The sequence below is a fragment of the Quercus lobata genome, chromosome 7 (genome assembly GCF_001633185.2).
Source record: "Quercus lobata isolate SW786 chromosome 7, ValleyOak3.0 Primary Assembly, whole genome shotgun sequence".
Classification (NCBI taxonomy): domain Eukaryota; kingdom Viridiplantae; phylum Streptophyta; class Magnoliopsida; order Fagales; family Fagaceae; genus Quercus; species Quercus lobata.
This window is the reverse complement of record NC_044910.1, coordinates 15,880,526-15,903,746: the sequence shown is the minus strand read 5'-3', so window position 1 is coordinate 15,903,746 and position 23,221 is coordinate 15,880,526. Positions and strand designations below refer to the sequence as shown.

The following is a 23,221-nucleotide window of genomic DNA, read 5'->3' as shown; positions in this document are numbered from 1 at the left end:
TCATTTTTTAGGTACTAAGGGTATTTCAGTCTTTTTTAAGTTTCTAAGGGTATTTTTAGATATTCTCTAGGTATAGGGGGCATTACGGTCATTTTCTTTTCTAAGGGCATTTTGGTCATGTTTTAGGTTTCATGGTTATTTTAGTCATTTTTTAGGTTTTATGGTAATTTTGGTCATTTTTTAAGTTTCAAGGTCATGTGGTCATTTTTTTTTTTGTCTTAAGGGTATTTTGGTCATTTTTAGATTTCATCGTTAATTCGGTCATTTTTTAGGTTTTATGGTAATTTTGGTCTTTTTTTAAGTTTCAAGGTCATTCAGTCATTTTTTTTTGTTCTAAAGGGTATATTGGTCATTTTTTAGGTTTCGTGGTTATTTCGGTTATTTTTTAGGTTCTAAGGGTATTATGGTCATTTTTTTTTATGTTTCCAGGATATTATGGTAATCAGTGAGAAAAAAAAGGAACTATCAATTTTGACATATACTTGTCATCGTCCCTATATGTATTTTAAACCATTTCAATGTGGGATTGTCATCTTCATCCTTATTTTTTGCTACAAACATATATATAAAGAAATAAGTAAGTAAAAAAGTGACTTCAATGGTGGGCCCAAATGTAAAAGTACGGTCAGATATGATATTGGTACTACCTAATGTGATGATGGAATAGTCAAATGTGAGAAAAAAAAATAAGGGAACCACTAAATGTGACAAAAGTACTATCAAATGTGATGTTGGTATTGTCGAATGTGATAATGGAACCATCAAATGTGAGAAAAAAAAAAAAAAAAAAGGAACCACCAAATGTGACTAAAGAAAAGTCACATGTGATATTGGAATTACACAATGTGAGGATGGAACCGTCAAATGTTAGAAAAAATAAAGGAACTGCCGAATATGACAAAAGTATAGTCACATGTGATATTAGTACGGAACAATGTAAGGATGAAACCGTCAAATGTGAGGAAAAAAGAAAGAAAGGGAACCACCAAATGTGAGAAAAGAACTGTCACATGTGATGTTGGAACTGCACAATGTGAGGATGAAACCGTCAAATGTGAGAAAAAAGTAAGGGAACCACCAAATGTGATAAAAGAACTGTCACATGAGATGTTGGAACTACACAATGTGAGAATGAAATCGTCAAATGTGAGAAAAAAAGCAAGGGAACCATCAAATGTGAGAAAAAACTGTCACATGTGATGTTAGAACTGTACAATGTGAGGATGGAACTGTCAAATGTGAGAAAAAGGTAAGGGAACCACCAAATGTGAGAAAAGAACTGTCACATGTGATGTTGGAACTGCATAATGTGAGGATAGAATCGTCAAATGTGAAAAAAAAATAAGGGAATCATCAAATGTGACAAAAGAATTGTCACATGTGATATTGAAATACACAATGTGAGGATGAAACCGTCAAATATGAGAAAAAAGTAATGGAACCACCAAATGTAAGAAAATAACTGTCACATGTGATGTTAGAATTACACAATGTGAGAATAGAACCGTCAAGTGTGAGAAAAAAGTAAGGAAACCACCTAATGTGACAAAAATGTCATATGTGATGTTGGAACTGCACAATGTGAGGATGAAACCGTCAAATGTGAGAAAAAAAAAGCAGGGAAACCACAAAATGTGAGAAAAAAACTATCACATGTGATGTTGGAACTGTACAATGTAAGGATGAAACCGTCAAATATGAGAAAAAAGTAAGGGAGCTACCAAATGTGAGAAAAGAACTGTTACATATAATGTTGGAACTGTACAATGTGAGGATGAAACCGTCAAGTGTGAGGAAAAAGTAAGGGAACCATCCAATGTGAGAAAAGAACTGTCATATGTGATGTTGGAACCGCATAATGTGAGGATGAAATCGTCAAATGTGAGAAAAAAAAGTAAGGGAAACACCAAATGTGAGAAAAAACTGTCACATATGATGTTGGAACTGCACAATGTGATGATGAAATCGTCAAATGTGAGAAAAAAGTAAGGGAACCATCCAATGTGACAAAAGAATTGTCATATATGATGTTAGAACTACACAATATAAGGATGAAACCATCAAATGTGAGAAAAAAAAGTAAGGGAACCACTAAATGTGAGAAAAAAACTATTACATGTGATGTTGGAACTGCACAATGTGAGGATGAAACTGTCAAATGTGAGAAAAAAGTAAAGAAATTATCAAATGTGAGAAAAGAACTGTCACGTATGATGTTGGAACTGCATAATGTGAGAATGAAACCGTTAAATGTAAGAAAAAAGTAACCTGATGTAGCAGGTTACTTACTAGTGGGTACCGTGCCCCCCTTTTTTTGGGGGTATCGTAGAATTATTCTTTCAACACACTTGTTTTTGTAGATTAATGTTTTGTGTAAATAGGCACACTAGCATGAAACAATCCTATTTTTTTTCCCCCAAGAGATCTGGGCCCAGAGGCCCCAGACTCATCCCTATCCTGAATGGGCATAAAGGCCATTATAATTTGTTTAGAAGGTTGGGGCCCAACCTTCCTCACTAGACGGGCCCAAGCCTATACTTACTAAATGAGCTAACGAGTCCATAAAATCTCTTGATTTATAAATTGGGTCTAAAAGCCCAAATATCTTCACTAAACGGATCAAGTTTGGAAGCCCATGGCTTCACTGTCAAAGCCCAAACAAGCTATAATAGCTTGCCAGAGAGAGAGAGAGATTGAGATTTTTGGGGGGAAAACTGAAAGGCTGAAAGTTTAGGAATTAGTTTGATCGTATGTCAGAAACTGAATTAGTTATTTTGCATACATTTCATTCGTCCATTGGGCTATTACACAACTGATGTGATAATACTGTTACGATAAATGCTTTCTCCCGGGCCAATTCAATCTATGTGTGTGTGAAAGAAAGAAAGAGAGCCTTGAAATTCATACACGTAAGGTTAAATTCCTTCCTTTGATAATTGTTGAAGCGAAGAAGAGTGAGAGTTTCTCTGAAACTGAAAGCTTTTCTTTTCTAGAACTGAAGAGTAGTGTATGTATTCTACTCTCTCTCTTCACTTCAGTTTTCTTTCTTTCTGTGAAGTAGTTATATTCATTGTATTGTGGTGGGTGCTTTGTTTGTTTGGCAACAATATGAGAGATGCTTGATAATATATAATGCAATCATTAGAAGAAAGAATAACTACAAGTTTTTGGGTGTTATAATAATAAGATATGTAGTATAAGGTAGTTCTTGCTCTTGAATGATTCATTTCTTTAATTATTTCAACCATGAAATGAATTTGGAGTTTGGGTCTTGTGGGTGCAAAGTCAAACTACTAAATCATCTTCTTCATTTATTTATTTATTTTTTATCATAGCAATTTCATCTCATGTTTGTATTTTATGGTAATGATTTTCAGTGTTTGATACAAATTTGGAGCTTGTGATTTTCAAAATTTCTCATTGGACTGGTTTTTCAGGTATATAGTGGCGGCTCCAGAAATTTTTCTCAGGATGTTTCTTAAGAAGCATAAATTACACAATCTAATAAAAAGAGAAATTCATATATTGACAATAACAACAATAAAAAAAACACGCAAATACATAAAATTTACAATTACCTTCTACGAGTTTTCATATTTTGAAATTGTTGCATGATAGTCTCATTATCAATACTACCAGTTACATCTCTTTCAATATACACAACCAAGCAATCATTCATCCACTGATCTCTCATTCGATTGCGCAATTCATTCTTTATATATTTCATTGCTGAAAAACTTCTTTCTACTGTTGCAGTAGCGATAGGAAGGGTCAAAACTAACTTCACAAGCGAATAAACTAATGAATCGTGATGACGTTATAATTAATTTAAGAATTTTTTTAAAGATAAATAAAGACATTAATTAGTAAAAGTAGAAAAATTGACTAAAATAGTCAAAATAAATATTGAGATTTATCTTTCAAGTGTATTTTTTATATCATAACTTTCATAAGAAAAATAAGAAATACTAAATTATAAGCAAATATAAATTAAATATCAAGTTTCTTGATCAAGGAGTTGATAACATCATGGAATTTTTTTTTTTTTGATAATGATGACATAGTGGAAATTATTTTAATTTAGAGAAGAGATGATATATATATATACACCCACATTCTTATATAACATTTTTGGGCTAGTCTATATTTAAATTAATCTTAAGTTTTGCCCAACAACCCAAGTCCATTTACTATTTATTAAATTAAAAAAAAAAATCGTAAAATCCAGAAGAGTGGCAGACTTGCCCATTAAAAAATTAATTAAATCCTCCTAAAAAAAAAAAAAAAAAAACAAATACAAGGCCCAAGTAAATGGTTGACAACCAATTATTTGGTACAAGTAAAAGAAGAAAGTGTTGACACTTTACACTTTGACAGCCAAGCATTTGCTGACTTATGGAAGACCATGATAGAAAAAATAAAAAGTTTGTCTTCATCATCGGCAAACGGGCAAAGAATAGCAGAGACTTTAGAAAGAGCAAAAATGCAGAAATGGCAAAAATGCAAAAAAAAAAAGAAAGAGAGAAAGAAAGAAAGAGAGAGAGAAAGAAGAAGAAGAAGAAGAAGAAATGGAGATGCAAGCTCATGGTCTGCCAGCATTTCATCGTGGTTGAGAAGCTTCAACAATGGTTGTAAGGGTAATTTTTATTTATTTATTTAAGGGTGTTCTTGATTTTGTTTGAGGGTGTTCCTAATTTTTTTTAAGGGTAAACAAATAAAAAAAATTAAATTATTATATATAATTTTTTTTTTCAGGTCAGGGTGTTGCTGGGAACACCTTGGACTAAACGTGGTGTCGCCATTGCAGGTATAGGAAAATTCGGATTTTCAATTGATTATTGATTTAGAAGGATGATTGAGTGTTCCCTTGTGTAAAGTTGTGATTTACAACTATTTTGTGTTGGTTTTAATTCCGTGCTAAATTTGAGAGTAACTATGTTCAATCTTTTGTACCAGGTATTTTATGTGGGATTTTATTGTAAGGGTTATGTGTGAGAGAGAGTGTGAAGACTTAAGGTAATTGAAGACCAAAGAAGTTTTCGCGGGTAGTTCGCGAGTAGCCTTCCCACGAAGTGAAGCATGTGCTCAGCACATGACTGGAATGCAAAGAGTCATGACAGGATGGTGATAGCCGGTTTTCGTGAATGTCTCGCAGGTAAGGTCTACTCGTGAGATACCCGTGAAACATTCTATTTTGCCAATTTGTCAAATCTAATACACCTTGTCCCTACCCATACTATATATACCCACATTATCCACATATGTTAAGGAGTGCTTTCAGAGAGAAAACCCTAGCCACAACCCTTGAGAGTTAGAGATTGTTATACCTACAATCCTCTACCCAATCCATTGTGGTTTTCCTTAACTCCTACCTCTCAATTTCCAAATCCTTGAGAGGTTGATAACCCAAACACTTACCACACTCATCTTGAGTGTAAAGTGAGATTTTGGTGCTATTGGGAAGCATTGGAAGAAGCCATTTGTTTGGTGGATGCAATCGGGCTGAATTGCGTGATCCGGAGAGCTAGAGAAGATAAGGCTTGGTGAAGTCAGTTGGTAACAAGAGTTTGGAGGGCTCGAGTACATGGGGTAGACTAGGCTTGGAGGGTCTTTTGTTATTCGTGTACTCCAATTTATTCTCTAGTGGATCGATTTATCGCTTGGAGGGTGGCAGAGAGGCTTTTCGCCGAGTACTTCGGTTTCCTCTTTGATAATGCATCGGCGTGTTATCTTGTGTTTGCATTTTTCTTCCTTACTCTTTTAGCTTTCGTTTTTTTGCTGTGATTTGATGAATATGGCTTAAAGTAGTTATATTGTTTATCCGCTCGTATTTACTCTATTCTGCACTTAGTTTAAGTTAGAGTAAAATCAACAGAGCCGTAATTTTTAATTTGAGGGTCTAAACAGTTTTTGTGTTTTTACATATTTTCGAGCTTTCAATTGGTATCAAAGCGGGTACACTTGCTGTGGTTTCATTACCTTAGTGTGATCCTAGACTTTATTTGAGATGGGCTAATCTTAATCGCTTAATGCTCCTCCATACTTTGATGGGAGCAATTACGCTTTTTGGAAAGCCCATATAAGAGCATTTTTATGTTCTATTGATGATAGTGTTTGGGATGTTGTAGAAATTGAACGGACTAGGCCAGAGGCTGCCAAATCCATATGGGATAATGCAGCTCTTACGGTAGCTAATGCTAATAGCAAGACTTTAAATACTATTTTCTGTGATGTTTCCCCTAATGAATTTCACAGGATCTCTCATGTCATAATTGCCAAGGAGGCATGACAAATCTTGGAGACGACCTATGAAGGCACTAAAAAGGTGAAGGACACCAAGTTGCAAATGCTTACCACACGCTTTGAGGAGCTGAAGATGAGTCATTCGATTCATTTTATGGGAAGCTAAATGAAGTGGTGATTGGGAAATTCAACTTGGGAGAAAAGACGGAGGACTCCAAGACTGTGAGGAAGATTCTACGCTCATTGTCGGAGAGTTTTCGTGCAAAGGTCACTACCATCGAAGTGAGCAAAGACCTTAATGAGATTAAAATTCAAGAACTCATCGGTTCTCTTCAAACTTATGAGCCATCTCTATCATCTCAAAGGAAGAGTAAATCTCTTACTCTCAAGACAGTCAATGAGAGATTGGAAGCTCAAGACTCCTCAGATGAGGATGAGGTTGAAAAGGATGTGGCATACCTTGCTAAGAACTTTCATAAGTTCCTAAAGTTCAAGAGAGATGGAAAGTCTTTGGAGAAGGGCTAATCCGCAAAGTTCAAGAAGGACAAGAAAGACTTCAAGAAGAAGGATTCAAGAGATTCCTCACCATCTGAAATGGTCACGTGCTTTGAGTGCAAAGGGCATGGGCATGTAAAAAAGGAATGCCCCACGTGTTTGAAAGCGAAGGGTAAAGTCTTTGTAACTACCCTTAGTGACGCAGATGGTTCAAATTCTGATTCGGAAGAAAGCTGTGACGAAGAAGGAAATTACTCTGCATTTATCACCATTGCACTCGTGGACTCATCGGAAGATTTGAGCCTTCTAGTGGAAGAACTTGGCAAGCACACCGAAGTAATGTCTATGAGAATTGGAGAAGGATCCGATGATGAAGATGAAGGAACCAAGGAACTGCAAGAATCTTATAATTCTCTTCTTGAGAAAACCGGAGAGTATGCTAGAGTGGCTAAGGCAGCCATCAGAAAAATTAAGAAAGCTGAACAGGACTACAAGAGCATACTTGTAAGGTACAAGGAAACGAAGTGTGAAGTTGAAGCACTGAATGGAGAACTAACCGAAGCCTACTCTAAGATCAAGTTTCTTGGGCTTGAAGTGATTCAAGCTAATGACAAAATGGAGCGTGTTGCCTCCAAGAAACTTGACGAGGTGCTTGCATATCAAAAGCCTTTTTTTGACAAAAGTGGCTTAGGATATTCCGGAGTAGTTCAAGTGCCAATGTGTTTAAATAGGTGAAATTTGTTAAAGTTAAGGAACCAATGGTAGTAGCACCTAATGTTGAGAATGTAAAAGTGGAGAAGAAGCCAAATGGAACTGCTCAAAAGGTTTTGACAAAACCTCAAAATCCATATGTGGCTAAACCCAAGGTTAAAGGGAAATTTCTTCCAAAGTCTCAAAGAGGTCCTCAAGTTCAACACTTCTGCCACCATTGTAGAGTTAGAGGACACACAAGACCTAACTGCTATAAACTTCACGCATTGAAGAAAGCGGATTCTCAAAGGTTAAAAGGACAAGGAAAGGGCAATTGGAATGCCAAGCAATCAAAAGGGCAAGAAGCTGATTCCGGTTTTGGTGATGTGACAAAGATAATAGATACCATCACTTCCTGTTTGGCAAGCTTCAGTTAAAATTTTGAGAATCACAGCTTTAGTACCCAATCCTCTAGGGATATCGCCCCAAACGCATGTGCCGTGTGGGTGAAGAAGGGTACATATGCATAAGCATTTGACCATGTCCATGCATCAATTCTTCCTATATGTTGTGACTTTGATTTGGTAGTTTGCTTCTAGCATGTTTCTTTTCAAGTTTGTTTGTACTTTTTGTTTTTGTTGATCTTACTTTACATGTTTTGTTTTTGAGTGCGTTGAAAAATTCAAAAAACCCATAAAATTGAAAAATCTCTAAAAAGTTTGATTGCTTGTGTTGTGTATATCACATGTGAGTTTGGCCTAGTACCTTCGTACTTATGGTATAGTGCATTTACGAGCTTAGCTTGTTTTGTATGCACATCTATCTTTGTGAGAAATATCTTGAAATCTATGTGTGACTGTTGTAAATCAATCTTCAAGTTTGTCATGAATGATTGGTCAATAGTCTTGATAGTTTTGACACATGCATAGACTTGTGTCTATATATCTTCCTACTCTTTTTGTTTTTGCCTAAAGAGCTCAACAAATGTGAATTTCAAAATGAAAAGAGATAATGAGTTGCAAAAGCCGTCGCACATACTAGTATTTGACTAGGAAAAAGGGAAAACGACTTGTATTGAAATGTATGGTGCCCATAAAGCCAAAAACTTAATCACAAATTTGAAATATAAAAAATTTCAAGCATTGATCTCAAAATGAGATGTATTGTTCAAAAATGATTAAATGTTATGATTTGTAAAAAAGCCAAATGAAAAGCTTCAAAGATATGTAATCATTTTTGTGGGAGGTCATATATGTTCATTTTTATAATTGAGATAGACCTTATGACCTAGTACTAGTTGTGTATGACTTGATTAAATTGATCATTGAAGTTTCACTTTGGTCTAAGGATTATTTCACATTTGATACGCACACACAACACAGAAGACTTTTGTTCAATGAATGCTTATTTCATTTGAGTGATTGTACATGATCAAATGTGATGTGTATACTCAAATGCTTGTCGATCAAACCCAAGAATATTTTTGAGTATTTTATATGTTTTTAAAAGTATTTTTATGCTTTCATGTTTTGAGTTTTTGTATTAAAACTACATTTCTCATGTTTTTCATCAAAAACTTTTTTAGAGGCATTTTTGCTAGAAGCTTGCGACTAAGCTCTTTTTCGCGAAAATGGGTTAAGGAAAAACATGAAAACACAAAATTCAGACAGAAACTTTCACGACTGTCTTGCGATTGTTTCGCGAGTAAAGTCTTCCCGCAAAATGATTTGTGCTTTAGAGGCATTTTTCGCAAGTAACTTCGTGGGAAGGTAACCCGCAAAAAACGCGTGTTTTCAGTTTTATAGGGCTGATGTGATAGATTTTCAAGCACATCCTATTTTCCCTCATTTCGCCTCCCTCAAGCCTCTTTCCAACCCAAAACTGTTTTCACTAAAAAACCCAACAATTTTCAAGTACAATCATTTCAAAAACTTCTCTAAGGTATGTTTTTAACATCTTTTATCTTTATTTCCTTAGATTATGAAGAAAATTTCTAGGTTTTACTTGAATTGGGGATTTTTTTAAAAAAAAATGGGTTGGGAACTCTAATTTTTGCAATTTTTTTTTCAATTTCTTGATTGGGCTATGTCCCATTTGGTTTGTTTGTGTTTGTGTTGGCCCCTTGTGGCATTTTAACATGTATTTAGGCTATTTTTATTGGGACAGGCTCCCCTCCCGTTCAAATTTCTCCCATTTCCTCCAGTTTTTATCCAGATGCAAGACACGTGTCATAAAAAATATCCAACGGCAAAAAACAAGCCATCCAAAAAACTAAATTATTTCTCTCACATTGAAACCTTTCAGCAACCAGCAACCAACTTCTCTTTAGCAAACCCACAGAACACCAACAACTTCTAGTGGCAGACCCACGGCCGGAAATACGCCAAGACCGTTGCCGTCCATTGTCAAAGATTACTTCGTAATTTTTAGGACAATCCTAGAGTGGAGATCGGTGCTGGGTGAGGTGGAGATCGACACTGGTGGAGATCAACGCTGGGTTCGTCAAGGGTTTTGGGAGAAACAAGGCTGAAGGGAAAATTTTTGGAGAAACAGGACTGAAGGGAATGAAGGGAAAAAAAAAAATGAAATGGCAGCTAGTGTGTTACGCGGGTATGCAAACCCACAGACCACCAACAACTTCTAGTGGCAGACCCACGGCCGGAAATACGCCAAGACCTTGCCGTCTACTGTCAAAGATTACTTCGTAATTTTTAGGACAATCTCCATTGCCGAAAAGACCTCAGATTTCTCAAGATTTGCTTCCTCAGATAATTTACTCCTTTTCTTTTCCCATTTCGTAAATTTTAATTGTGTTTTCTTCAACTGTAAAATCATTTTGTTGGGTTCACTTGGTTTGCCTTTGTAACTCACGTTGTCTTTACCTTCAATTGCTTTATTTTTGGGTTTGTACTAAATTAATACGAACAAACTAGAAAGAGTATGGGATGAAATTAGGTTGTAGTTATGAAATTTATGGAAATTGGAAAAAAAGAAAAAACTAATGAATGAAAACGATAATGGCAAGAGACCCAAAATAATGGGTTTGTATATGCTGGGTGTGTTTTAAGGGTTTGTCCACCTTAAAATTATTGAAACCCAGTTTATTTATGAAATGTTTGCAGTCTTGACAGCGCTGTGATGGTGTTGGTGTATGGCGATGGCAGTGGCGGTAGCAGTGGCGGTGGTGGCTCTGCTATGGGAAGTGGCTAGCGGTCCAGTGGGTTTGACAAGAGAGGTTAGTTGTTGAGAGAATAATAAATTGAGTTTTTTTAAGGTCGTTTGTTTTGTGCCTTTGGATATTTTTTCTGACACGTGTCTTGCATCCGAATAAAAACAGGAGGAAATGGGAGAAATTTGAACAGGAGGGGAGCCTGTCCCATTTTTATTCATATTCATGCATTGCCCACATGTTAGCTGTATAGGTGCATACCAAGTGTTTGACAAAATGCTCAAATGACATTTTTGTTTTGTTTTGGACTCTAATGAGTTCCAAACTTTAGGAATTACCATGATTATACATGTTTATCATGTTTTGATCTTTGGTTGTGTGTTTTAAACACACTTTGACCTAAATGTGATTTGTCATGCCTTGATCATGCATCACATATGCACACCTCATGCACCCTTGACTCACCCACTTGCACAATTGTCAATTGTTTTGCACTTCATTGATATTACATGATTTTTTGACTTTGATTATGTGCTTTTTAGGACTTTGTGCTTATTTTTATGGACTAACTTGGATCTAATCAAGTTTGTGTTCCTATTTTGTGTTTTTGCACTTGTTTCTTTGCTTTGTGTCTATTCTTTTCAGATGTATTGCCTTTCCTCTCGTAGTAAAGAACCCGTGATTGACCTTATGTCATCACCAGTATCAAAGAGGACCTAGCATTAGTCCAATGCCTCCAACAGCGAGAGATTCAAGACTCCCCTAGATTCTCAGACTTTCTACAGCATTTTTCAAGATGCTTCTCCTGTGGTGGAACGGATTGTTCGTTTTGATACCCTGGGATCCACTTTTATCCTTACGATTTTTGAGAATAAAGATTGGGCAAATCTATTCGGGAACTTCGAGGATTCGATCGATGAATTAGTTAAAGAGTTCTACTTGAATGCTAGATTCACCGGAGTTGAACTGAAGTGTTGGGTGCGAGGAAAGGAATTTATCATCACTCCGGATTACCTTGCAAAGGTCCTTCGAATCAATTGACTGGAAAATGTGGATATCTCTCCATATGATGACAGACTTCCTCCAGTGACAGATATTCTTCAAATTCTTGGACTTGATCATGAGATTTCAGCCAAAGAAATATCCATTGGGACTGTAAAGTTTGAACCTGAATTAAAGACACTCACATTGATTATGTTCTCCAATCTCTACCCACTGTCTAACACGGGGCTCATCAATCTTGGAAGAGCACAATTCTTATGTGATCTCATCACAGGAGCTCCGATTGATATTTGCGCTCACATTTTCCAGACAATAGGGAAAACAACAACAAGAACGGCAGCACGGATGTGTCTTCCTTTCTGTAGTCTCATCATGAAAATCATGGTACTTAAGGGTGTTTGTTTGCCAAGAGATGGAATGATCATAGTTTGCCAGTGCCCAATATCCATGCTGTCTCTCCAAATGAGCAAAAGTCACTCTTTTGCTGAACGGGAAAAGCAAAATCCGTCCAAAACACCAAAGAATGAATTTGTTCCACATGTCACTCCTTCTGGTCATGGATCAGCTGCTCACACTACCCTTGGACATACTGAGACTGCAGCTCCTCACATTCTTAAGCCTCCGACTACTAGCACTCAGCCAAGACAATCTAGCTTTTATGTCGACAGATTGACTATTTTGGTTGAAGGTTTGCATGAGCGTATTTCAGGACTTGCAAATGTTATCTAGTCCACAAACAGCCAAGTTCAAATGCGTCTCACAACCATTGAGACTCAGTTAGATGTGATTCAATGCAAACTAGACGAGAGCCTTTAGCTATTCATGCCAAAAAGGGGGAGAGTAATTCACTGTATAGATTGGACGATAGCATATAGTAAGGGGGAGTGCATCGCAGGAAGGGAAGTGTGCATAGTGAAGGGGGGAGTTTTGTGAGCTTAAAAGGAGAAAGCTGACACATACACACATACTTTGGATAGTCTAACCATAGTTTACAGCTTACTAGTTTTTGAGGGCTAGTTGTGTTTATAGTTCATTTCATGTTTACTTTTATAATTTTTATAACTCTTGGTTATTTACATTGCTTTCTTTTAAAGTTTTAAGTATTTTGGTTTAAAACTTTAAGTTTATATTTAGTATTGTCTTTTATATTCTTGCTTTATAGCATTTTTTTAGTACTTTTAGATATTGTTGCATTATCTTGAGTACTACACACTTGTTCCTTTGTTGGATCTTATACCTTTGATGCAAATACTTCTTGTATATCACATTGGTTGTGTGTTAGACATGCAATTGATTTTTGCATTGCTCTTAATTGCACTGCGTGTTCGGATGATCATTTACTAGCTAAATGTTCATTGTAGTCATTATTTAATGACTGACCTTGTTTGATCAAGATATACTTAACTGTTTATATAATGTTCATTACCTTGATCGCACTTTACTTGCTTATATACGCATCGTGTATTCAATTTGTCATAAGCTTAATGAAAGTTTTGTTTGTGTGTGAGTGTTTCAAGTTACAGGTATATTACATGTAAGTGCTTCACAACTTCTAGATTAGGTGTGAGTGAGTTTTACCATTGTTCCCAAACTCACGTTTAAGTCTAGAGTCTGTTTTAGGAATTTTGTCACAAAATAGCCAAATGGGGAGATTATAAAATTGTGATTTGCAACTATTTTGTGTTGGCTTTAATTCTGTGCCAAATTTGATTGTAATTATGTTCAATCTTTTGTACCTTGTATTTTATTCAGGGTTTAATTGTAAGGGTTGTGTGTGAGAGAGAGTGTGAAGACTCAAGGCAATTGAAGACCAAAGAAGTTTTCCCTGGTAGCTCATGAGTAGCCTTTTCGCGAAGTGAAGCACGTGCTTAGCACATGACTGGAATGCGAAGAGTCATGACAGGATGGTGACAGCTGGTTTTCGCGAGTGTCATGCGGGTAAGGCCTTCTCGCGAGATACTCGTGAAATATTCTGTTTTGCCAATTTGTCATATCTGATATACCCTGTCCCTACCCACACTATATATGCCCACATTACTCACATATGTTGAGGAGTGCTTTCAGAGAGAACCCTAGCCACAACCCTTGAGAGTTAGAGATTGTTATACCCATAATCCTCTACACAATCCATTGTGGTTTTCCTCAACTCCTACCTCTCCATTTCCAAATCCTTGAGAGGTTAATAGCCTAAACACTTACCACATCTATCTTGAGTGTAAAGTGAGGTTTTGGTACTGCTGGGAAGTATTGGAAGAAGCCATTTGTTTGGTGGATGCAATCAAGCTAAATTGCGTGATCCGGAGAGCTAGAGAAGACAAGGCTTGGCAAAGTCAGTTGGTAGCAGGAGCTTGAAAGGCTCGAGTACATGGGGTAGACTAGGTTTAGAGGGCCTTTTATTATTCGTGTACTCCAACTTATTCTCTAGTAGATCGATTTACTGCTTGGAGGGTGACGGAGAGGTTTTTTACCAAGTACTTCGGTTTTCTCTTCAATAACACATTGGCGTGTTATCTTGTGTTTGCATTCTTTTTCCCTACTCTTTTAACTTTCATTTTTCTACTATGATTTGATGAATATGGCTTAGAATAGTTATATTGTTTATCTACTCGCATTTACTCTATTCCACACTTAGTTTAAGTTAGAGTAAAATTAACCGAGCCGTGATTTTTAATTTGAGGGTCTAAACAGCTTTTGTGTTTTTATACATTTTCGAGTTTTCACCTTGCTACTCTTTTTTCGTCATTGCTGGCTGGTTTTTTGTTTTGTCCAGATGACAATGTGCTCATCCACCACTATCTTCACCTGAAGGTAATCGTTGAACCACTTGCTGTAGCCATACCAGAGTTAGATGTGTCTAAGGTGAAAGAGCCTGACAAAATTTGGAATATGATTTGGTGTAAGGGTGATAAGGACTGTGTATATTTCTTTACCACTGAATCTGCTGCACAGTCATTGTTGGAAACTTGTTGGATGCCTGAAGCCTTCAAGGTGATCTATGATGAGGATACTTACCCTATTGCCATGAAGTATCAGTTTTGTTACGCGAACCACGAGTCAACACAGGATGGTTGCTGGATCAGGAATTTGTATGGCCTTAAAATTGCGGGTTCAAAGCTCTTGTTGCCTCCCTTCTCCTCCCCCTCCTATGTAGCCTTCAAACTGTGTAAGAATAATCTAGATGAGAATGACCAAAATAAGGCTACTAATAAGAAGAATGTTGCCAGTACAGCTGCAACAATGTCAAACTCAAGCACAAGGGCAGAGTGACATTGAACTTGAACCAACCCAAGATCAATTTGGTATTGAGGAATCTGAATTTCGGAACTGATATATGTTTGATGATTTTTTTCATTGTATTTTAGGTCTCTAATCATGATCACTTCACCACTTCTTTGAACAACTTCTGTGCTCATTTTACTAGTACTACATATGTTTCTAATTGTTAAAAGTTTGCCAGGTCTAATATTCTTGTACAACTGGTAATACTTCCCTCTGGGGCCGTCTCTGCTAATACATAAATGGACTAAGTATCAAGGGGCCTTTGGAATGAGCTGGTTTTATTTAGACTTAATTATAAGTATACAATTAAAGACCCAATTAGCTGAGCTCTTCGACTATGAGCTTGCCATTTGCCATTATGTTTTTCATACAAGAAGAAGAAGAAGAAGCAAAAAAACAAGTGAAGAAACAAAGAGACAGAAAACCTGTGCTAAATTGCTAATAGAACCATAAGGAAAGCCTGCCGGCCCATTGTGTTAATGATTATTATGTTTGATAAGATAACAGTACAGTAACACTCATCTAGCTCGGCATGTGTTAATCGATCTTTAAAAAAAAAAATTAGAATCTATAAAAAGGTTCCAAAAATGAAAAATCCGGTTGGAATTAATTCAATGGTCAATTCCTAAATCTATTTATTGAAAAGTTCACTTTTGTATTGTACTCTAAGGATATTATAGTGCAAAACTGTAACACTTGAGGCTTGCATTACATTTACATATGGCAAATTCACGTTGTGTTTTGTACAAAATTACAAATACAAGTTATTTTGCTCTACGAGGTCTGCGTCGAATTTAAATTTTATAATCTTCTTTTAATGTTTTACTTTATACTCTACTAAATCGTAGCTAAAAAAATGAAAAAAAAAAAAATTATATGCATAACACATTGTAATAAATAGAGTATAATGTGAAACAAAAAAAGAAAAAGAAAAAAGGACAAACTTATTTACGTTTGATCTGCATTACTCCTAAATTAGGAAGAAGTCAAAATTCTTAAACTTTTGTAGAGTAATGGCCGACTGACCTTATCCATTACTCTTTTTTTTTTGGGTACTATTAGTAATTAATTGTGCATTTTTTAATTATCTTTTTATTGAATTAGACAAAATACAAATAAAAATAAATAAGTTAACTAAAAAAACTGATCCAAATGCACTATTCTGATCATTTCAATAACCTCATAGTGTAGTGAATACATTTAATAACCATCTAGAATACTAGTCCAGTGTGTATAGATTACACGGTCCAAATGGACCAAATCTATTCCTCATAATTCTTGATCCAGTCAAGTTTTTGCTAAACTTCTTGATCCCGTCAAGTTAAAGTTCTTTTGTTTATTAGTTTCATGAGTAGCATTAATGATTGAATTGCGTTATATAGTAAAGATGTGACATGAAGGAGTTGGATTGGGTAGCATTTGGACTAATTAATATCCAAACGGGCCATTTTTTTTTTTTTTTTTTGAACCTATAAGCTAGCATCAAGAATATCTAGCATAAGTTGCAAAAATAAATAAATAACATTCTATAATGTTTTTATTTTATTTTTACTGTGGATATAAATAATAGCAAAATGCTTAAATTAAATTGGAGGTGAGATCGGAAATCAAAGCGTAGAATTTTTATTTTTATTTTTTCAAATTGACTTCTGAATTTTTTTCTTTTGGCTCTACTAACATTACTTAACCACATTATTAAAATGCCCAACTACAGCAACTTCATAAAGGGTGTCTGGAATTTTTCAAATAATTAAAAAAAACAAAATTGTGAGTTTGTGGCTGTTGTTATAGCAGTTTCAGTCAAACAAAGTCAAACAAACAAAAAAGGTATGATACTAAACTTAAACAGCTCAAAGAGAAAGGTCGGCAACTCAAATATTGCTCAGAATCATAGTGAATTAATCATGGAAAAAAAAAGTCTTTAATTTGGAATAGCATAATCTATTGGAAATTTGGAATCACTCTTCGTACATAAAACCAATAAAGTCGTTAATTCAAATTTCTCCCTTCCTCTTTTTCTCTATAGAAAATGTTAAAGGTAGTTTGAATTTTATTACAAGAGACTTGCAAATAATATAATAATTGAATTTTGTGATGTGGTATTGACAATTTAATAAAATAAATTTATTAATTATTTATTTTATTTTGTATTTTTATTTTGAGAATTGTTTTATTTTGCATTTAAAACATTGATACTTCAATATCTAAAGTTTAGGTTGCAAATAATATAATAATTGAATTTTGTGATGTGGTATTGACAATTTAATAAAATAAATTTATTAATTATTTCTTTTATTTTGTATTTTTATTTTGAGAATCGTTTTATTTTGCATTTAAAACATTGATACTTCAATATCTAAAGTTTAGGTCACAAAATTTATAATATCGTTAACTTCACTCTTAGTTTATTGTAACCTCTTTCTCAAAAAAGAAAAGAAAAAAGAAGAGTTTATTGTAACCAATAAACGATAAACTTACTCTTAAACAGATTTTTATTTTTTAAAGTCTTAAGATCTTGAACTACGATTTTCATATTCCCTTGACCAAATCTACCCAAACCAGAATTCCTCAATGATAATAACACAAAATGTTACGAAGAAGAAACAATTTTCATAGCGATTTTGTGGGCTTCATTCAACCGACAGTTTTCCATTTGGCTTAGAATTTGTCAACCAACAGATACGTACGTGTACTCATACGTACTTATAAAAAAAAAAAACCTTCAGTAGGTAGTACATAATTTTCATTTTTGGTCATTGATCTTGTTCATTGGAACAAGTTTTCTTTATGTCTAATTGGAACAAGCTAATTTTTTTTGGGGCGTAGCTTACGTCTAATACTCCAGTGCACCGGAGCACTGGACATAAGCTGTACCCTTTTTTTTTTTTTTTTTGAATGAAACAATCTTTCTTAGTCTTTTTTAATAAGAATACAGTAACTTTCTTCTTAGTCTTAATGAAGGCTACATGCTTCCCAATTTAATCATTTTCCAACATTTCTTTTCCATAAAAGTCACAAATGGACCACGTGTAATTAAATTAAGGATATGATGCAATTCCATAACTTCTGAACAAAAAAAGAAAAAAGAAAAGAAAAGATAGAATAGAACAAATTAAAACCTATACTCCTACCAGATTTTAGAAAGCCAGATTGTAGATTGTAGGCGACCATAACATGGTATTGGCCCCTGCTGTTACGCGGTATTGAGATAGTTTTCTCCTTTGACCCCAGTTTCATATCTCACAAACTAGAATTTACGCCCCTTAAATTGGTCCAAGGCCTGCAATCGTTATTATTATTATTATTATTATTTTTAATTGAGTGTATATATATATATATATATATAAATAAAAGTAGATAATGTACTCATATGATATTATTCTTAACTTAAAATGAAACTAAATAATGAAAATGTGCTCTTATTTCCATAGAATTGGAACAACGATAAAAATAATGTCAAGAGCATTATAATTCAATTAACAACTCTTTATACAGAAATGTCAAGCTAATTTATATCTTTTCAACCCTTTAATTTATTTTTTTATATCTATATGTATATAACTATATATACATTTTTTTTTTGGTAGAAATGGGAAAGTCTTATTTAATTATAATAAAAATTTATACAGTCACAACTATATCTAGCCTCAAGGGACATATTCTGCTTATCCCTAGGCCTACCATATCCCTTACAAAATAGTGCTATACAAAATTGGGACAGGTGTCATAGATGTTCAAAAGTTGCTGCTGGTGGTTTCCCTGTTTCACTAAAGCATCTACACATTTATTGGCTTCACGGTAGACATGGTATACCTGGACCACCTGTGCCCGCTCTATAAGACTCCTGCAATCACAGATTAAATATATACATTTTTTTAGTTAATGCTTTTAACTACTCTTTATCCTTTTACTTTTATTTTTATTTTTATATAAGGACAAAGGTACCACGGTGTAAATGTGACAGTGTGACAATCTATAAGGAAACTTCTTGTCTTAGCAAAAGAATAACTTTTTTTTTTTTTTTTTTTTGATAATAGGATATATACTTCATATTTTAAGAACAAGTCACAATCTTTCCTACAACTCGCTTTTCCCTTTCAAAAATTAAAAAGAAAGAAAGAACAAGTCACAAAAATAATTGTAACATTTCCTATTAGAAATTTAGAATAACAACTTAAATTAATATATATGTTAAAGTATTGAACAATCATGTGGGGGAGAGAGATCTACTTGAACTATAAGTATAAACTGACTTGGCCATGGTGGATTTTGTTGACTTTCGAGCATTTTTTTTAAAATTTTTTTTTCCTTGCCTGTCCTAAGCTACAAGCGGTGCACATGTACATGGGTAAAGTATTTGTGCGATAATAATAAAATTTGTATTCCTGTTGGATTCAGAATTCCATGCATTAAAATAATTAAATAAATAGCCACAGGACATGATAATAATGGTATATATAAAATGCAACTCCATGAATGGTCATATTTCATATATATGCAATCTTGGGACTTCCAAGAAATGATTAAACTCAAAAGAAGATAGAGATGAAAATTGATTTAGTTTTCCTACGTATGTAATGTTATCCGAAAAAGAGTTGATCTATTAAGTAACATGTTGACACACTTGTGATACTGACATAATTTATTAATTTAGTCTTAATTCCAACTGTCAAGTCTATGAATTTGGACCATTCGTTAGCATAAAAGGTCGCATTCTTTGTTTCTCAACTTGATATATTTTAGTATCAGTACTAACTGGCAATGTTGCCAGACCAAATTTAGGCCAAAAAAACCATGGTTGACCAAGAAAAAACTAGGATTATCATAACAATATTGGAAATTGCCTAGTGATCTCCACTCACAATACAGATAAAATACTTATATTATTTATTTCATAAACGTTAAGAAGGTGCAATGCAAATGAATGATATTAGCACCATTTGAATGTTTCTGGTCTGCATTTTCATATATTAGGATAATCATTCAATTGATCATGTCAAAAATCAAATGGTTTGTAATTAATTAATTTGTCAATTTGCAACAATATTTTAATGTAAAGTCGGCAACGATGGATCTGAATAGAACTATATATTAAACAACTCTCTCTCTCTCTCTCTCTCTCTCTCCATAAAGTATATTTTGCTTTACTGGATCTTACTGTAAAGATGCCATCAGATGTGTATATAAGGAAGGAGTTTGTTGTTATAAACCAGGGCATCCAGGCTTAGAGTTGCTAAATTAAGGAGAGTTCGAGCATTAGAGTTACTTCAAAGATATTTGGAAATGAAGACTAACATTCTCCTTTTGGTCTGTTTAGTAGTTACTGCCATTTTTGGGGTTTGTCAGGGAAGCAGTCTCAAGAAGAGTTTCTATGAGAAAACCTGTCCACGTGTGGAGAAGATTGTCAAGAGTGTCACCTGGAAGCATGTCTCCAGCAACCCCAACTTGCCGGCAAAGCTTCTCAGAATGCATTTCCATGACTGTTTTGTTAGGGTAATTATCCATTCAAACATGCATGGCAGTGAAGTTGTATAAATTTCTTCATGTTAGTTTACATGTATATATGTGTGTGTCTATATATATATATATAAACACTCGCATGCATTCATGCATACTTAGAAACATAAAAACCTAAACACTATAACATGCATATATATATGCTGGCATTTAGGCACTCATGCGTTTAGTAAAACTTCATATATTTTTAGCTTACAAGAGCTTTGTTAGTACTTGGAGTTGGAGCCACTAGCTGCTACAATTGAACTACCTTGCTAGCTAGCTACATCTCAAAAAACTGTGACGTTTTAACATAATATTTTGATACGAAAATAAAACAGTCCGCATATACAGCTATGAAAATTTAATTTAAGCTTACAGAATTTAATGGAATTTTTGCAGGGTTGCGATGGATCAGTACTATTGAACTCAACAGCAAATAGCACTGCAGAGAAGGCAGCAATACCGAACCTATCTTTGTCAGGCTTTGATGTTATTGATGATATTAAATCAGCAGTTGAGAAGGAATGTGCAGGAATTGTATCTTGTGCAGATATCTTGGCTTTGGCTGCTAGGGACTCCGTTTCATTCCAAGTAAATAAGTCAATTAATATCAAAATCAATATTCTGAATAAGAAATCATAGTATATATGACAATTAATAATGTTAAGTTCTGGCTCATATAGCTTCACTTATTTATAATGTTTTGCAGTTCCGAAAACCAATGTGGAAAGTGCTCACAGGTAGAAGAGATGGCCTTGTTTCACTCGCCACAGAGGCCTTAGCCAACATTCCATCGCCTTTCTTTAACTTCACTCAACTCCAGCAAAATTTTGCCAACAAAAATCTTACAGTGCATGACCTCGTTGTATTGTCAGGTACATCTACATAAATATATCTCAATAAAGAGAAATGTACTTAAAAAAATTTCTTAAAAAAAAAAAACATGTTTAAGGGTTTGACTTGCCAAAGTAAGCATTAATTCATTTATCCCAAATTATTAATGGAGTTGGTTATAGTGTCCCTCTTTGTTCGAGTAATGGGATATTATATTTTTTTACAATTGCTTTTATATAAATATATATATATATATATATATATATATATATATATTTTTATGTATTAGTCACAATAATGTCGTGTCATAACCATTGTAAAAAATTGTATCCATATACTTATTATTTTTTTGTCACTCTAAAGCATTCATGTCTTCGTTTTCTAAGAGTAAAGTGGAAACAAGATTGTTTTTGTAACACTAAAGCATTCACGTCTTTATGTTCTAAAGTAAAAGTAGTAACACGTACAAACAAATTTAAATACGTACGTAGGTGGGCACACAATTGGAATAGGTCACTGCAGTTTCTTCAGCAACAGGCTCTACAACTTTACTGGAAAAGGTGATCAAGACCCTTCTTTGAACTCATCCTATGCCCAGTTCTTAAAGACAAAATGCAAAAGCCTCAATGACACAACAACAACTGTAGAAATGGACCCCGGTAGCTTTCAAAAGTTTGACAGCCACTACTATAATATCCTTCTGCAGAAGAAGGGTCTCTTCCAATCTGATGCGGCTCTTCTAACAAACAAGCAAGCCAAATATACTATCCAAGAATTGGTTAGGCAAAACGAATTCTTCGAAGAATTTGCGAAATCAATGAAGAGAATGGGAGCAGTTCAGGTCCTTACTGGCACTGCTGGCCAGATTAGGAAGAAATGTTGGAAAGTCAATACTTAAAGGTGCTCCAGGTCAACGTAAATCTGCATGCTTTGTTTCATTGGATCGATTTTAATAGGTTTTAGGTGTTGGCAACGTATCGTTGCTTTTGTAACATCTTTTTCTTTTTTTGGGTTGAATCTGCATTAAGCATTATGTATCTTTATTGAAAAAAATGAGTAAGTATTGTCATTGATGTGATTTACAGATTGAATGAACTTTCCAAATTTCTCAGTATAAAATTTTATTACATACCCTCCTCTATTAACTCAGTCTACGGGAGTAATGCGTGTACCATGAATATATATATATATATATATATATATATATATATATAGAGGCAAAACTTAAAAAAAATCCAATTAGACTCTATAATTAAAGTCTAATTTTATGTCATATGTCATAAATTATTTATTATTAGAGTTTTTTTTTTTTAATAAATTTTGGAGTCAATATAAATATCTATTTAAGTGAGTTATTACGTACAAAAACCAAAGAGTCTAGAATTATTGAACATAAAAAAATAGACAATTTATATTTTTTACCTAATAATATTTTTACAAGAATTTTTAAAGAGTTAAAAAAAAAATATAAAAATGACCATCAATAATATTTATATTATATATAAAAATTGTACTATTCATTTTAATGTATATCTTTTAAATATATTCATGTAAATGCATGGGGTTACGAATTAGTTTGTAAAAAAGAGAGTGTGACTATTATTAGTTTATTACTCATTATTTGGCCAATTGACACCTCTAAAACATGTTTAATGTGCGTATAGTGAATGTCTAAATAAAGAGCGTGTGACTATACCAACTGATACCTCTAAATCATGTGTAAAGTTAGAAAGAAATATGGCACAAAATTAAGAACATGAACTGTTGTAACCAAAACCAAAATTCCAAAAATATGCTAAGATTACAACTTTTGCCATAACTTGCTCATGTGGCAAGTTGTGAGTAGTGGAGCAAAAGTGGTCGGTTCACAACTTAACTACTCACGACTTGCCACTTAAACAAATTGTGATAAAAATTGTAGAAAAAATTGTAGTCTTAGCATTACTCAAACCTCAAACTAGCCAAATATGTCTTAGTGAAAAGTATGATATCTAGGACGCTAGGTTAACA

The 23,221-nt window shown here is 34.2% G+C and overlaps 2 protein-coding genes across 4 annotated transcripts; both read left to right on the top strand.

Moving 5' to 3' along the window:
* Positions 1 to 4,384: 4,384 nt before the first annotated feature.
* On the top strand, positions 4,385 to 14,989 carry LOC115954171. 3 transcript variants are annotated; one of them, XM_031072076.1, is made up of 3 exons: positions 4,385 to 4,628; positions 4,756 to 4,807; positions 14,370 to 14,989. In XM_031072076.1, the coding sequence occupies exons 1-3, from the start codon at positions 4,626 to 4,628 to the stop codon at positions 14,864 to 14,866; spliced, it is 552 nt and encodes a 183-aa protein (XP_030927936.1). In that variant the 5' UTR covers positions 4,385 to 4,625; the 3' UTR covers positions 14,867 to 14,989. The 3 variants fall into 3 exon arrangements, with proteins under 3 accessions (XP_030927936.1, XP_030927935.1, XP_030927934.1); XM_031072075.1 differs by having other exon boundaries at positions 4,385 to 4,631; XM_031072074.1 differs by having other exon boundaries at positions 4,385 to 4,637.
* A 5,062-nt stretch (positions 14,990 to 20,051) lies between these two features.
* LOC115954298 (peroxidase 3-like) lies at positions 20,052 to 22,300 on the top strand. The gene is made up of 4 exons (XM_031072215.1): positions 20,052 to 20,371; positions 20,777 to 20,968; positions 21,087 to 21,252; positions 21,703 to 22,300. Exons 1-4 carry the CDS (start codon positions 20,162 to 20,164, stop codon positions 22,107 to 22,109), a joined length of 975 nt encoding a protein of 324 aa, XP_030928075.1. The 5' UTR covers positions 20,052 to 20,161; the 3' UTR covers positions 22,110 to 22,300.
* The last annotated feature ends 921 nt before the right edge of the window (positions 22,301 to 23,221 follow it).